A 13,390-nucleotide genomic window follows, 5' to 3' on the forward strand; every position below is an offset into this window, starting at 1 on the left:
TTGAAAGGGATACATGTTAAGCACACAAATACTGAAAAAGGTCATAATTCCAAAATGCACTTGAAAACTGAATGCAGCTAATTAGTCACACTGTTGTTTATAGTAATTTCACATTTAACCTAGTTAGCACCTTAGTGAACTCAACCACTGAATGTGAGAAGTGTAGTGCATGTAGTGTGACAACTCAGCAGGTACTGTACCATTTCAGGAGATCGCGTTTTCTTGAGCTTTATGTGCCATATTTTGAAAACTGGTAATGTTTTAGAAGTCTTCTAAAATGTGTAAATAAACAATGGCTACAGTAAAAGTCTAAACAACGCATTACTTTCTATTTTTTGTAAATTGAGATTTTTAAAAGCAATCATTTATAAGGATTGCATCAACATCAGTTAGCAGAGGAAGATCAAACTTTATTGAAACTGCTTGCATACAAAATATATTGCACTATAACCAAACAAATGTCAACATAAAATCCAATCTGTTGTAGCTAATATGTACAGAGAATATTGCCCAAGAGCAGTTACATTACAAGGTCAGTCTACCTTGGTTAATTATCTACAGTATTTTAAACCAAACAGCTTACAGATGATGTGTGCAAGGTACCAATTTCTGTTTTCAAATACTATACATTCCCAAAATAAATAACTAGAAATCAACATTAATGTTTGGCAATACTTTTTAAGACATTTTTATATTTGTTAAATCATGTGCAGTTCGTTGCCATTTTTAGTACGCTCACCTGTATGCAAGGAAAAAAAAAAGAATGAAAAAAGCAAAGAAACAAAACTCACAAATACATCAGAGGCAAGGTCAAGTTTGTACAATTCTGTACATAAACAGTGGCTCTCCTATTGGAGTAATCTGAATAAAAATGAATTAAAATGAAGGTCCTTATACAGTTTTGCCCAGTAAGTTTAATGTGTGATGAGAAATAAAAGAAAGCACGTCTCCTCCCACCACTTCCCACCCTTCCCTGTTGTACAACAGTACTTTGGATCAAATTTTGTGACACCTTCAACCTGGATGGTAATTCTTACAAATTTTTGTTCTACCTTCAGTATTTCCAGCTACTATATCTGTACTTTCCAGGGCATTACATGTGGTGATTTTTTTCCTACCTATCCTGAGACAGCCCCTGAATTAAAATAAGCAATTAAAAAAAAATTTTGGGAGGATGAAAAACATCGGCGCTTTGAACTGGTCATCTGGCCAAATAGCAGGCACACATTACTAGCTTGTGAACACGTTACACTTGTTCCCTCAGTAACAATGAATTTTTTTAGTTTTCCACAATGGAAAGGTTTTTTTTAAAAATTTTTTTTTTTTTAAAAAAAAAGCTTCTGTACTGCCTACAAAGAAAAAAATTACACCCCTTTTTCAATAACACTATTTGCCAAATCTTCAGTGCAAAATAAATTTCCTATTCTTATAACTGTCTAACTCAATGTTTATGTAAGGAAAAAATTATGGAAAGCATGCACTTGTCTATAAAGTACTAACGTCTGACAAGGATTGCTACATATATTTTACATTTAGTGTTACCAACTCATCTTCCCTGATTTCTGCATCCAAATATAATATTCCTACCTGCCAAGATATAAAAAAGGCACAGATCATACAACTTTTTTGCTAATGAAAATGACAATTGTTACATCACACATATTTCGGGGTCCACTAAAATATTGAAAAAGGTGGACCAGAATGTGAACTGACACAGGACATAAAACGACATAGCATTTCATGAAGAACTTGTAAGTTAGATTGAAAACAGAAGCCAATTTGATTACTGCAAACACTATTTATTCTGAAAATTGAAATTGAGCAGTGAATTTGACCCGATGTGTTAAAATGGTACAACTGAACAGAAAGTTTACCAATGCACAGCTCAGTATTTTTAAACAAACAAAAAAGAATCTTTCATTGTTTGAATTGCAATATGTACTTGAAAGCGATTTTCGGAAATTCAGATATTTTTATGTAAATATTTGAATAATTTCTTATTCTGAAAACAACCGCATACTGTTGATGTTAAAAAAGGCTAACAGAGAACATATGTTCATTTCATGCCCTGCGCCATCTTGCCTACTATTTGTCTTTGGCCTAACAAGATTCTCTAACATGGAATAGGAATTACTGAAACAGTATAGGAAATATGACTTCAGATTTATGCAGTTTAGGGTACTCCATTCACCAGCGGCTGTTGACCATCTGCGCTGTCCGTTTTCTCTTTCTTCTGATTACGTTCTTTACCTGTGCGCAGCCGACTACCTTCATTGGAGGTATTCTGTAATGTTTTAGTGTGGACACTCCTTTCATTATTGCAGTCAATTCTGATCTGGAACAAGTTAGAGTTATATAAAGCACTCCCTTCCTTTCATCCACCCCTTACGCACTCGCTACCTTAGTGGCCTGGGAGGAACACTATTTATTAAACAGTCCGAAGCTATACACCCTTATAGCTTTGTTTGTATCCAGCTGAAGTGGACAGTGTGTGAATTCTTTTCTGTTCAAAAAATGCAGAATACTTGTCACCTAAACCAACCAAAATAAAAAAAAAAAACAAAAAAACACACACCTCCTGTCTACCTAGCCTTGGAAGCTAAAAAAAATTTTTCCAGTGTGTTTGTGCAAGATAGTTCAAGAACTAATAGCAGATGGAACTCTGAAACCTCATTTCACTTTTAATAATTCAACTTTCTACTTGTACACTAACATTTTTTTGGGAAAAAATATACATAGGAAAGCTGCCATGAAATGATACTAACACACACACACACACAAAAAGTATCTACTCAGCCACCTTCTGAATCTGAAAAAAAGTTTCATTTAATCCAAGGAGACTTCTAAGGCCTTTTTAAGTGGTTAAAATTTTTTAAAAAAATTTTTGAAGCAAAATTTTTATGTTTGTAAAGGGGGTAGGCCCTTACTTCTTGAAGTATATTTTTATAACTTGATCAGTCAGTTTTAAATGATATTCAAGTACTTATTTTTATGTAGAGTATCATTTTGTCAAGATCTCAGAGCTACAGAGAAAAAGACTTGTTGATAGGTGCCTTAGTTTCTTTTTAAGTACCACAATTCTCCATTGTCTACTTCAAATGCTCTAAGTTAATTACTGATTAACTATAGAAGTTGTGTGGCCATAAAAAAATTTTTTTTGGCATGTTACTTTTTTGTATTTCAGGTGTGCGTTCAGGTATTACACCTTCAAGTTCAGCACTCCCACTTGGAAAACTAAGCATTTGTTCACCTGTTCCATTTTTTTTCCTCCCTCCTTTCTTAAACAGGCTTTCTAACACCAAACCAAGAGTCATCTCAGTGTCCCATCAGAATCACAACTCCCAGTAACACCATGCAGAAGGCAGCAGCGTGCATCTGCTCATTATTTCTTCCTCCCAACATAACTCACCCTATGTGGTAAGAGATGATAGAAGGTTTGCATGTTATCATTTTAAGCAACAACAGTTCCCATGTGGGGAAACTTAACTTATATACATAAAATATCAGCCTGAATAACTTTATGCAGCAAAACATACTTGAAAAAATTGCAAAAATATCTTTATAAAAGGCTATAAAATATTTAAGGTTATAAAATATTTCAATACATGATTTGAACAGCTTCTTGCTGTGCATTAACTTACTTTCTAGACTACACTGCCTTCAACTGCAAATGTTTTATTTAGTAGTGAAAATAGTTTCTGAAGTTTAATCTTTCTTTCTCTGAAGATTCTGGCTACAACACACTTTATATAAAGCATTAAGGGCTCTCCTCCCACAGGTATATAGGTGACAGACAACAATACGCAACACAGCAAGAAAGAAAAGCTAAAACCAAAAGGTAGTAAGAACAAAGACTGCAGTCAAGCTGGTTAGTAAATTCTTGGGACTCACGCTCAGAGTTCTAACCAAATGGAGAGCTAAACTAACATTACAAATTGCATCTTTACACAACTTAATATACTAAGATACCTGTGTATATGTTAGAAAATGACACAAAACTTCTGCAGCTCTGATTAGGGAACTGGGCAATAAGGAACCACGAGGCTACTGTGTTGCTTGTGGCACTGAAGACTAATAATAGTCAGTACACGATAAACAATTCTAAACAGTGCAGACTTTCAGTAAGAGAAAAATTACCTCAAGAGATCCATCTGCTGTTCTCCCTTTTGCATCTCTTGAGTTACGCTGACGGTTATCTGTTCGTGACTGTTCATCATTTCCTGTAGGAAGAATTACTCAACTAAGTTGTTTTACAAGGATGTATGATCACTTTTACTTAAAATTTATGCAAGCATAATAGGGAATTACTTCAAAATTTTTATGTTAAAAAACATTAAATATGCTCCGTAACAGAACAGTTCTGAAACTATGGGCCAAGAATCACTAAAGAGAACATTCTCAGGTGTTAGTCAAGTACACAAAGTCACAGTGTTTAAAGCCACCACAGTTTAAGAGACTGCTGACTGAAGAAAAAACACCGCTCACAAAATGACTAACCATAGGAGAGAAGAACCCAGTCAGCTTTAGTAAGGTTTAACATGTTCACATTTCTTCTAATGGCTTATGAGATTTCAAATTTCCGCATTACCTTTTTCCAAAAAAAATCTCATTAAATTAAGCAATACCCATACTTAGAAAAAAGTTCAAGAAATAAGCAGAATTGTAGACAAAAATATTTAAACAAATACATACAAAGAACTGTCACATTATAAAATATATGTACAAGTTCTTCCATCTTAGTTTTGTCTGGTGTTTGCCACTGAACACATAAATTACAACCTTATATAATCCTGCTGCATGAAAATTAAAACACAAGATGGTGGGAATATGGACAGCTGAATGAGTAAGACATTACAAAATATTTTTCTATATCCATTGACAAACTAGAACTTTATTCCTTGACCCCCTTGTGCAATGGCACAGCCCACAAACTTCAGTCAATATGCTTATTAGGAAAGCAAATGATCGAGTCTTATCCCAATTTATATAGGGAAGAGAGGCCTAATATACTGTATAAAGAGACACTGGGATAGAATGCCTTCTCAGCACTTCTGCAGATGACACCAACCTGTGGGAAGTGGTTTGATACACTGGAGGTCACGGCTGCTAATCACAAGCACCTTAACAAGCTGAAGGAATGCGCTAACAGAAAACTCTTTAGCTTTAAAGATGAAACCCAAGTCCCACAGCTTCAACAGCATAACCCCATGCAGGATCACATGCTGTGGACTGACTGTATGCAGCAGCTCCACACAAAAGGAGCTGTCCTGGTGGACAACTTTAAGACACAGGTGTGCTCTTGCAACAATGACAACCGACTACACCACAGGTTGTGTTAGTATGAGTGTGGTCAGCAGGTCAAAAGAAAGGATTATTCCTCTCTGCTCAACATTTAACACACCTGAAAAAATATTCAATTTAAGAGATTGACAAAGTAGATAAAGTTCAGGAGAGGGCCACCAGGATAGCCAGGAGGCTGGAGCACAGCTAACAACAAAGAGGCTGACAGAAGTGAGTTGGCTTAAGGTTTCCAACACTGACTTCTTTTACAAAAAACTAAGACTACACTTACCTTTGAATCCTCCGCGACCCCTCCCTCCTTGCCCTCTTGCACCACCTCCACGCCTTCGCCCATCTCCTCTACGAAGGTAGTTGTCTCGCTCCTCTTCTGCTGGGGCTGCTGACCAATCACTAAGTTCATCTCTGTGATCAGATTCTGTTTCAGAAGCATTTGATGCTTCAGAATTAGTTCCTATCAAGAGGATAAAAAAAATCCAAACATGCCAGTGTAGCTTAGCATGAAAACACTACAGTAGAATGAAAAAAGTATTTTAAATTTTTCTTCTTTTGTTAATGAACAGTTCTGTCATTTTTTGCATTCCAACCTCTAACATAATACAGAAGTGTGTAATACACATTACTACTTCAAAAAGTCAAGACAGACATAAAAGTTAAATAATTGTGTGCCACATGACTAAAGCTACTTGGTGTTATCAGTCTATCAATGAGTTATTGAATCTACTACGCAAATGTAGTAAAAGTCTAGCAGAATGTAAGCCCAACAGACCAGACTTTCTTTTATGTTTCTAAACCTGGTAGTTCTGAATATAACCTGTCCTGTCTCCCCTAACCACCACCACTCCTCTATGAAAGAAAAAAATTCCATAAAGAAACTGCCTGTAACATACTACAAAAGCAGAGAACAAAGCTAGAATGCTAGAAATTTATCAAATCCAAAATAACTAGCCATTACAATTTTTCCAGTTAACAGCTCACCTTCGCTGATGAAAGCTAGTTCTTTTCCCCATTCCCCACCCCCCTTAACTCATATGTTATTAGCCAGGTGAATTCACATTTTCTAAAAATAGTGAAAGGGTGTCAGCACTAAAACATTAATATTAATTTTGTATTCTTACCAAGCTCATACTACAGGCTTTTCAGTCAGGACAAACACCAGCTGACCTACACTACAGATAACGAAATAATAGATTGCTCTGAAGACACACATCCTGAAAGCTATTCATTAACCAATTCTACAAGGTTTTAAGATAAATGCTGTATTGCAGTGACTATGCTCTTCTAGTAAAAACATAAAAGTTCGTTTAATGAGGAAAGCAGCTGTTCTACAGATCGAGCTACACAGTATTTTCACTTATAAATACTCACATTAAGATAGCCTGTTACAGGCTCAAATGAAAACTGAGGCTTTATTATTAGGAATTGTTCAAAATATAGATAAAGACCCCTTTGCCCTGAAGAGCTTGTAATGTAGAAGACTTAAACATGCTGTAAGAGACAGAGGCTGCACGGAAATAAATGTAGATTACACAGAAGCACTACATTTTACTTCAGAATATTTCTACAGCTAAAAGCTCTACATAATCTTCAAATATTAATAGTCAATATTAACTGAATTTCTGTTTTAACGTGTCTGTTTCCAAGACCGGTCTTTTTCAAGAAATCAAAACAGGCCACTCCTAAAACTGTAAGTGTACTTCTGGTTACCTACCTGAAGCATAGCCTGGACCACGTCTGCTATGCCCTCTGTTTCTATAAGGTCGACTGCCACGTCCAAGTCCTGGACCATCATCAGTCATGTACCCTTTTTCCTTATCTGTACGATTTGGTGGTGGCCTAGAAGTAGCTCCAATCTGTCGAAGCTGCTCATCAATTTGCAATCTTTCCAAACGCAGCTGGTCCACTTCCTACACAAACACAAGCACAGTAATTCATATGTAACCACTATTTAATCATCTGAATGAACAGACATGCACTTCTCAGAAAGAAAGAGTGCTTACATACTGCAACTAATAATCCATTTAATACTAAAGTAGTAACTCAACTTTCAGAATTATCTGTTTACAATAAAACTTTCATATGTTACCAATATGATTCTCCCCATAGCAGAGTTGGCAAGTTTAGGTTTATTTAAAATAAATACATCAAGGAAAAACACTCAGATCAACTGTTTTCAGCAAACACAATTACCTATACTTCAGTATTAAACTTATGAGATCTTTACCCTTAGGGAAGTTAAACATTCTTTAAACAGAAATTAACATTCCTTTATTTTTTGAACACAGTAATATCATCCATTTATAGCATTCCAACAGTGGCGTAATTTAAACATTCTGGATTCTAACACAAGCCTCTTACATTGTCACACTTAAATAACAAAGTTGTTAAACAATTATGATGTAAAAGTATTGCTTCATAAAAAGGGCTAGGGGTTCCACTGCAGTTACATTCTACTTAATTATAATGAATAATACCACAGATGTGGGGAAGCATAACAGCACAGAGAGCAAAGTGCTGTAACTCAGGCAAAGGCAGCCAGCACACAGAATTCTTACTACACATAACTACTAAAGAGATAAACACAGACAGTAATTATCTACAGCAACCCATACACAGGGAGTACTTTAGTCAGTTTGGGATGCTGTCTCATTAGTACCAAAAAGTGGCAATCACAACCATTTTTATTATTTTTTTTTTTAATAAATAGGGGAGAATACTATTTACGGAAGTTCTGGTGTGATACTGGAAGGGACCTCTGGAGGTCACCTAGTCCACTGAGGACTTTGACAAGATCCTTTGGTGCTCAGAGATGCATCCCAGCAGGTCCCGCTGACTTGTGTACCCATTTTTAAGGCAGCCAAAGTAGTTAAAACAGAAATATCTTCTGAAATAATAGTGAGCATGCAAGAAAGGAGCTTGATTTTTACTAGTAGTTTTCATGTGGTCTTTCTCTGCCTCTACTACCATCAGGTTAAGTTGCAGAGCTGCTTTACCTCTGCTCTAGAACACTGATAAATCCAAGTACTCCACCAGCAGGGTTAAAAGGTATAGCTATTGAGTGGGTAAAGGAACAAAATAGTTTCTTCTTCTAAGTCCTCTGATACCTGTACTGAGAAGTTTTTTAGCTATGTAAAGAAAACTCAGCATTCTAGAAGACTCAATGAGAGCTACTGCACAGACTGGACATGTATCGAGTTATGAATGGTCTGGAGGTTTCAGAAAAGATGCCAGAACATATTTAGTTAAATCAACTCAAAGCAGTCCCTACTGTTAGCATCTGGCCCTGCCATTAAAGACTGAGCACCCAGCCATAATAACCATAAGTAACTATAAAGCAGTAATGTGGGATATTTTCTGCTCCCTATATAAAAGGCAACAAGCACCTCAAACTAGTGGAGAAGTTATGGTGCCAAGAGGAAAACACAATATAAAAAGCTGAAATACTACAAAACGTTCTCAAGTATGAAATTCAATTAACTATAGGAAAAGAGCTGTAGAGTTCTAAAATAAAATGCCCACAGTATACAAGATGTCTGCATAGCATGCTACTTTGCAGTTGCATGAGGGACTGACTATTCCTTGTATATAAAGATGTCGGTATCTTTTGAAACAGATTTTATTTTTTCTTACTCCTTTATATTTTGCACTCTGAAAAAATTGGGTTTCCCTCCATTCTTCAGATGAATGATTCTTTTAGTACAACATGGCTTTTACAACACACCTTTTTATACTGCAAACCTGTTATAACATCAGTTTTTCAACAGCCTTTGGGGCCCAAACAAATTTTGATCATCTTACTATTACCATCTTAAGTATTAATAGAAAAGTTTTGGTGGTAAAGCAGCATCACATTCCTTACCTTTAAATAATTAAGATGATAATCCAGAAGAACAGTTGCATTAGTGATGCTATCCTTGGTTCCCACAAACACAAATGGTACCATTCCCTAAAACACAGTTAACAGCAGTCTTATGGTTATTGAATACACATCAAATACTGAAGAGAACCAAACATATTGCTGTATTACTGTAAAACTTTAAAATAAGTTTTACAACATGCATAAGCATGAACTAAAAAAGTGAGACAACAGTATATTTAAATTTTCATGTTGACTAGATCATGTAGACTAATTCCCTTTATGCAAAGGGCTTTTTATTTTTAGTAAGAAAATTTAGATCATACACATCACAATACCAACATTTATTTTTCTGAACAAGGGAAAAAAAGCCAATTCAAAACAGGTTTCCTCCCTTCAAAATTAGTACCACCTTTGCTGATCACATGCTTACTCTCTCACACTATGTCCTTTTAGGCTACATTGCAATAAAGAAACCTTTTAGAAAAGATCAAAGTAAATTGTATTAACACCATGTCACAAAACAAAACCCGATCCTTCTTGAGGATCTTCCAGATTGTACGAGGTAAACAAAAAAAATAGAGTTAGTACTTCAGGTAACAATTGCTAACTTGCATCTCTTTTACTTTATCAAGCACTTTAAGCAATTCAATGAATACCCGGAAAATGTAAAGTGGGAAATTCTAATGCATGAAATTATGGTACTTTGACATAAAATATCAAAAGAGTAACTTATGTGGCCAAAGCAGGTTAAGAAATCTACCTACAAGCCCCCCCCCCCCGCCCCCCCGAGTCCTGAAAGCAAGTAAACCTTAGCAGACAAAGATGATTTCCACACCAAAACTCCTGACACTAAAGTATGTCTATGCAGCATTTTAGAGGTGTGATTGTAGCCCACGCAGACTCAATGAGCTAGCGTTAAACTACTTGACTCTTATACCAGCTGCAGCATCACCATGGTAGCATAAGCTTCACTGAGGACTGCAGAAGTCAACCTGAAAGTCTAATGGCCACTTGGCTGCTGAAACCTATGGTATTGCAGACCCTGAGCCTGGCTACACCTACTGAATAACTTAAATTTTGTTTTGGTATCTCATGACCTCTAAAGACACCTTTAGTTTTCACTGTACCCATACCCTTTACAAGATAAAAGGTATTTTACACAAAACAAAGGACTGTTTATTCACAAAAGTCAAGTGATATGAGACACAAATTATCTTAAGAAATAATACACACACAGTATGCTGAGGTTCCTTAAGAGTGGCAAGTCTGTAACTTGTCTCTGCTTTTCAGGTGTTCTTTTCTTTCACATACAAACAACTTTTGTTAAAACTTACACACTTGCATCAAATAACAAGGAAAACCTTTATTACACAATCATCTAATCCTAAGAGAGCTCAACACTTAATATTCATGAGCGCACAGCAGGACATAGCTTTGGCTGCATTGACCATGAAACAGTGGGGCTCAAGATCCTACGGCACCAAGGAGGGTACACAGCAAGCTCGCTACCCTGGCCTTCAGGAGAGCTGACTTTGGTCTCTTCAGGGATCTGCTTGGCAGAGTACCATGGGATAAAGCCCTCAAGGGAAGAAGAGGGCCCCAAGAAAGCTGGTTAATATTTAAAAATCACCTCCTTCAAGCTCAGGAGCGATGCACCCCAACGAAAAGGAAGTCAGACAAAAATGCCAGGAGGCCTGCATGGATGAACAAAAAGCTCATGGACAAACTCAAACACAAAAAGGAAGCCTACAGAGGGTGGAAGGACAGCTGGCTTGGGAGGAATACAGAGAAATCGTCCAAGCAGCCAGGGACCAGGTTAGGAAAGCTAAAGCCCTGATAGAATTAAATCTGGCCAGGGATGTCAAGGGCAACAAGAACAGCTTGTATAGGTACTTCAGTGATAAAAAAGGAAGACTAGGGAAAACGGGCCCTCTCTAGAAGGAAATGGGGGACCTAGTTACCTGGGATACCGAGAAGGTTGATATATTCCATGACTTTTTTTGCTTATCTTCACTGGCAAGTGCTCCAGCCAAACCACCTAAGTCATGGAAGGCAAAGGCAGGGACTGGGAGAATGAAGAACTTCCTGCTGTAGGCAAAGATCAGGTTCAAGACCATTTAAGGAACCTGAAGGTGCACAAGTCCATGGGACCTGATGAGATGCAGCCATGAGTCCTGAGGGAACTGGAAGACGAAGTGGTTAAAGCCACTATCCATCATATTTGAGAAGTCCAAATAGTCCAGAAGTGGCAGCCAAGTGAAGTTCCCACTGACTGGAAAAAGGGAAACATCACACCCATTTTAAAAAAAAGAAAAAAACACAACCCAGGGAACCACAGGCCAGTCAGGCTCACCTCTGTGCCCAGCAAGATGATGGAGCAGATCCTGCTGGAAACTGTGCTAAGGTACATGGAAAATAAGGAGGTGATTAGTGACAGCCAACATGGCTTCACTAAGGGCAAATCATGCCTGGCAAATTTGATGGCCTTCTACGACGGGGTTACAGCACGGGTGGATAAGGAAAGAGGAACTGATGTCATCTACCTGGACTTGTGCAAAGCATTTAGAACTGTTCTGCACAACATCCTTGTCTCTAAACTGGAGAGATGTGGATTTGATAGGACAACTCAGTGGATGAGGAACTGGCTGGATGGTCACACTCCAAAAGTTGTGGTCAACAGCTCAATGTCCACATGGAGACCAGTCATGAGCGGCTTTCCTCAGGGGTTGGTACTGGGACCAGTGCTGTTTAACATCTATGTTGGCAACATGGACAGCGGGATTGAGTGCACTCTCCGCAAGTTTGCTGACTATGCCAACAAAGGGATGCCACCTAGAGGGACCTTGGCAGGCTTGAGAGGCGGGCCTGTGCAAACCTCATGAGGTGCAACAAGGCCAAGTGCAAGGTCCTGCACATGGGTGGGCACAATCCCAAGCACAAATGTAGGCTGGGTGGAGAATGCATTGAGAGCAGCCCTGAGGCAAAGGACATGGGAGGTGCTGGTGGACAGGCAGCTCAGCAATGTGCGCTTGTAGCTCAGAAAGCCAACCATATCCCGGGCTGCGTCAAAAGAAGTGTGGACAGAAGGCTGAGGGAGGTTATGCTCTCATGAGACCCCACCTACAGTGCTGCGTTCAGCTCTGGGGCCTCCAACGTAACAAGGACATGAACCCACTGGAGCAAATCCAGGGGAAGCCATGAAGATGATCAGAGGCTGAGGCACCTCTGCTGTGAAGACAGGCTGAGTGAGAGTTGGGGTGGTTCAGCCTGGAGAAGAGAAGGCTCCAGGGAGACCTTAGAGCAGCCTGCCAGTACATAAAGGGGGGGCAAGAGAGCTGGGGAGGGGCTGTTTACAAGGGCCTGTAGCGATAGCACAAGGGGCAATGGCTTTAAACTGAAACAGGGTAGATTTAGATGAGCTATGAGGAAGAAATTCTTTACTGTGAGGTAAAGTGCTGTGTGGGGGCTGGCACAGGTTGTCCAGAGCAGCTGTGGATGCCCTGTCCCTGGAAATGCTCAAGGCCAGGCTGGATGGTGCTTCGAGCAATCTGTCTAGTGGAAAGTGTCCCTGCCCATGGGAGGGGTGTTAGAACTAGGTGGTCTTTAGGGTTCCTTCGAGCCCAAACCATTCTATGATTAAAATCCTTTAGCCACAGGCATTGCTAACTGAAATTTTTTATTATCTGGTGTATTTCAAGTTTCATAAATATTTGATACAACCTGATAGAGAGCAATGAAATTTCTAAACTCATATTAACTAACACATCGTATCAATTATTAAAAGATCACAAGACAAGTGACTTAAAAAGGTATTTAAGGAAATGGCTCATTGTTGCTTTTAGCAGTGGATTCTAGATATAGCAATACCAACCATTAAGAATGAGTTGGTAACAATGTCAAGCAATTTTACCCATAGAAAAGCATCAAAGTGCTTATTTATTGAACCTTATTTCTGTCTTCAAAGCAAAAGTACCGATCTTCAACTTAGTTTCAGTGGCGAATACTGAGCAGACTTTATATGCATAAGAAACAGATAAAAATAAACTTTTTTCAAGCCAGAAGAAAAAGGAAAACCTGACATACTAATTGCAGCCATGACTACTTGCTCTTTTACCCTTCTATTATTCTGTAGGCAAACATATTAAAAATGTTGAAAATTTTAGCCTGCAGCAATAATAGCACCCTGTTGCTTATTGGGCTAGTTCAAGACTTTTTTCTGTAAGAATTTATCAT

At 38.1% G+C, this 13,390-nt stretch overlaps 1 protein-coding gene across 4 annotated transcripts in view; it reads right to left on the reverse strand.

The window, feature by feature from the left end:
• Positions 1 to 389: 389 nt before the first annotated feature.
• The window catches only part of FMR1 (fragile X messenger ribonucleoprotein 1), a 31,501-nt gene continuing 18,500 nt past the window's right edge, over positions 390 to 13,390 (reverse strand). Inside the window, exons 11-15 of one of the 4 annotated variants that reach the window (XM_055727342.1) lie at positions 9,158 to 9,244; positions 7,010 to 7,205; positions 5,573 to 5,752; positions 4,138 to 4,220; positions 390 to 2,284 (exon numbers count right to left, since the gene is read on the reverse strand). In XM_055727342.1, coding sequence (XP_055583317.1) covers positions 2,174 to 2,284; positions 4,138 to 4,220; positions 5,573 to 5,752; positions 7,010 to 7,205; positions 9,158 to 9,244 — 657 coding nt within the window. In that variant the 3' untranslated portion in view covers positions 390 to 2,173. The other 3 variants (XM_055727344.1, XM_055727341.1, XM_055727343.1) reach the window with 3 other exon arrangements.

Source organism: Falco cherrug, chromosome 15 (genome assembly GCF_023634085.1).
Source record: "Falco cherrug isolate bFalChe1 chromosome 15, bFalChe1.pri, whole genome shotgun sequence".
Taxonomy (NCBI): Eukaryota; Metazoa; Chordata; class Aves; order Falconiformes; family Falconidae; genus Falco; species Falco cherrug.